At 57.2% G+C, this 1,812-nt stretch overlaps 2 protein-coding genes across 2 annotated transcripts; both read right to left on the bottom strand.

Moving 5' to 3' along the window:
• Positions 1–51: 51 nt before the first annotated feature.
• On the bottom strand, positions 52–758 carry PPTG_12986 (hypothetical protein; the record flags this gene model as incomplete). Its single annotated transcript, XM_008908680.1, has 2 exons — positions 52–58; positions 136–758. The coding sequence occupies 2 exons, from the start codon at positions 756–758 to the stop codon at positions 52–54; spliced, it is 630 nt and encodes a 209-aa protein (XP_008906928.1).
• Positions 759–788: 30 nt separating this feature from the next.
• PPTG_12985 (hypothetical protein) lies at positions 789–1,586 on the bottom strand (the record flags this gene model as incomplete). Its single annotated transcript, XM_008908679.1, has 2 exons — positions 789–1,234; positions 1,325–1,586. The coding sequence occupies 2 exons, from the start codon at positions 1,584–1,586 to the stop codon at positions 789–791; spliced, it is 708 nt and encodes a 235-aa protein (XP_008906927.1).
• Positions 1,587–1,812: the final 226 nt, after the last annotated feature.

Below are 1,812 nucleotides of genomic sequence, written 5' to 3'. Positions count from 1 at the left end.
ATCGCCTGGGGCGACTCGAGCCAACCAACGCGGCGCTCAACATCCTCAAGATCATTCGCTAAGCGATGAGAAGAGCGGTCAACGTCAGCGACGTAAGCGCTTACTGAGCGAACATGGCTCCGTAAGGAGAGGAACTCCACGAAGCTCGCAGCGCGAGAATCCAGCGGCAGGTCGCCCTCCTCATGCTCTGCTCGATGAGCAAAGGGAGCTCCACTACCATGTGGAACGGCTTGTGGCGCGACGATGTCGCCAGGGTCATACCCAATATCTTGTGAAGTGGAGGGGTTATTCTCACTCACATAACTCTTGGGAGGTTGAGGTTCCCCTCCGGCAAGATTGCCCTGACGTCGTGGACGCTTATGATCGGGCACATCCGGTGCTGGAACGCCACCATGGCGTGCGACAGCGTCGCCAGGCGCTGAGCTCTTCCCACTAGAGTGGGAAGAAGACAGGTCGGCAGCTGAGCTCAGGCTCTGACCAGTGGCTGGAGCAGCCGGCTCGAGAGAACGAGCAACGGTGCTCGCAGCGGGAGCAGGATGTGTAGACACCTCATGACGCTGGGGACGAGGTCCCGGGAGCTGACGTCTAGCTTTTGACTTTGCGAAGTCCAAGCGCAAGCGTCTCTCCAAACGAATATCGGTTTCAGAGAAACTAGCTCTAAGAGCGTTATAGGACGGTAACTCCACCCAGTTTTGAAACTGTGCTTCATAAGCATTCTGGGATTCACCAGGGTTGAGAGCAACCGGAATGGTTCGCATGAAGGGAACCGAACGTCGGTTGAGCTGCAATCACAAGCGCTCCCGATCCTCCTGCGGAGTTGTGACTTGTGGAGTCAAGTATCGCTCGCGGTGCGTGTGTCGGGGCACCTGCTCATCAGCAGTAGCGGCAGCAGGCCCACACACGTATGTGTCTAAGGTTTGCTGTGCAGCACGACGAGCAGTCTCAGCAGCGTCACGTGGCTGGAAGCCATAGTCGCGACGCGACGCATGAGCAAGTGGCCGGGCCATAGGTCGAGACGACTGCTGAGTAGACAGGATACAGCTCTGAGCCTCATCCAGGTCATTCCTAATGACGTTTGGATCACGTTGATCCCCCTCGTCGTACCGTGAGGGCAGCGGAGGTGCATCGCGCAAAGACCGTAGAGTGTTCGATCGTTCTGGGAACGGATTTGGTGCTCGAAGCTCTCGCATCGGTGGAGACCGAGGAGCCGAGACATAAGACCTCAAACAGGCGGCTGGTGATGACACCATACTGCGGTGAGACCTCGGAGAGGCATCTTGCGATGATGTATCGCCAGCCATGGGCTAGTCTAGGTCAATCTGACCTTCTTCCAGTTCATCGAACAAGAGGTCATTACCTCTGCGTGGAGCCCGAGGCTCTTGAGCTTGGCTCTCGTCACTTCGACGGCTCATGGAGCGTGTGCCGTGTCGGCGACGGTGTTCACGGTGGTACTGGGCCACGGAGAGGCTGGTAACGGCTTCTGAAGCAGGCGCTGCGCGCGTATGTTGGTCTAGGACCTCTTGCGAGCTTGAGGTGCTTCGCGCTGAAGAGGCTTGGCCGTGGGCCGATAACGAGGAGCTGGGCATCAACGATGCGAAGGCGTTTGTGAGCTCGCGGAGCTTCTGAACGCGTGCTTGAGATGTAGTGACCTCCGACGTCTTGACAAGACTAGACCTCGCTTGAGGCAGTTTCGAGAACGGAATGTTCTCATCTTTTTGGGGGAGAGTGTAACGGGGTTACATGGGTGTGGCGCACACATGGGTACGGAGTACCCGAGGAGTTAACAGACTCAGTACATGAATCGTAGAGTTA

This window comes from Phytophthora parasitica, assembly GCF_000247585.1.
Source record: "Phytophthora parasitica INRA-310 unplaced genomic scaffold supercont2.31, whole genome shotgun sequence".
Lineage (NCBI taxonomy): Eukaryota > Oomycota > Peronosporomycetes > Peronosporales > Peronosporaceae > Phytophthora > Phytophthora nicotianae.
Note: the sequence above shows the minus strand (reverse complement) of the source record. Positions and strands in the feature narration are given on the sequence as shown.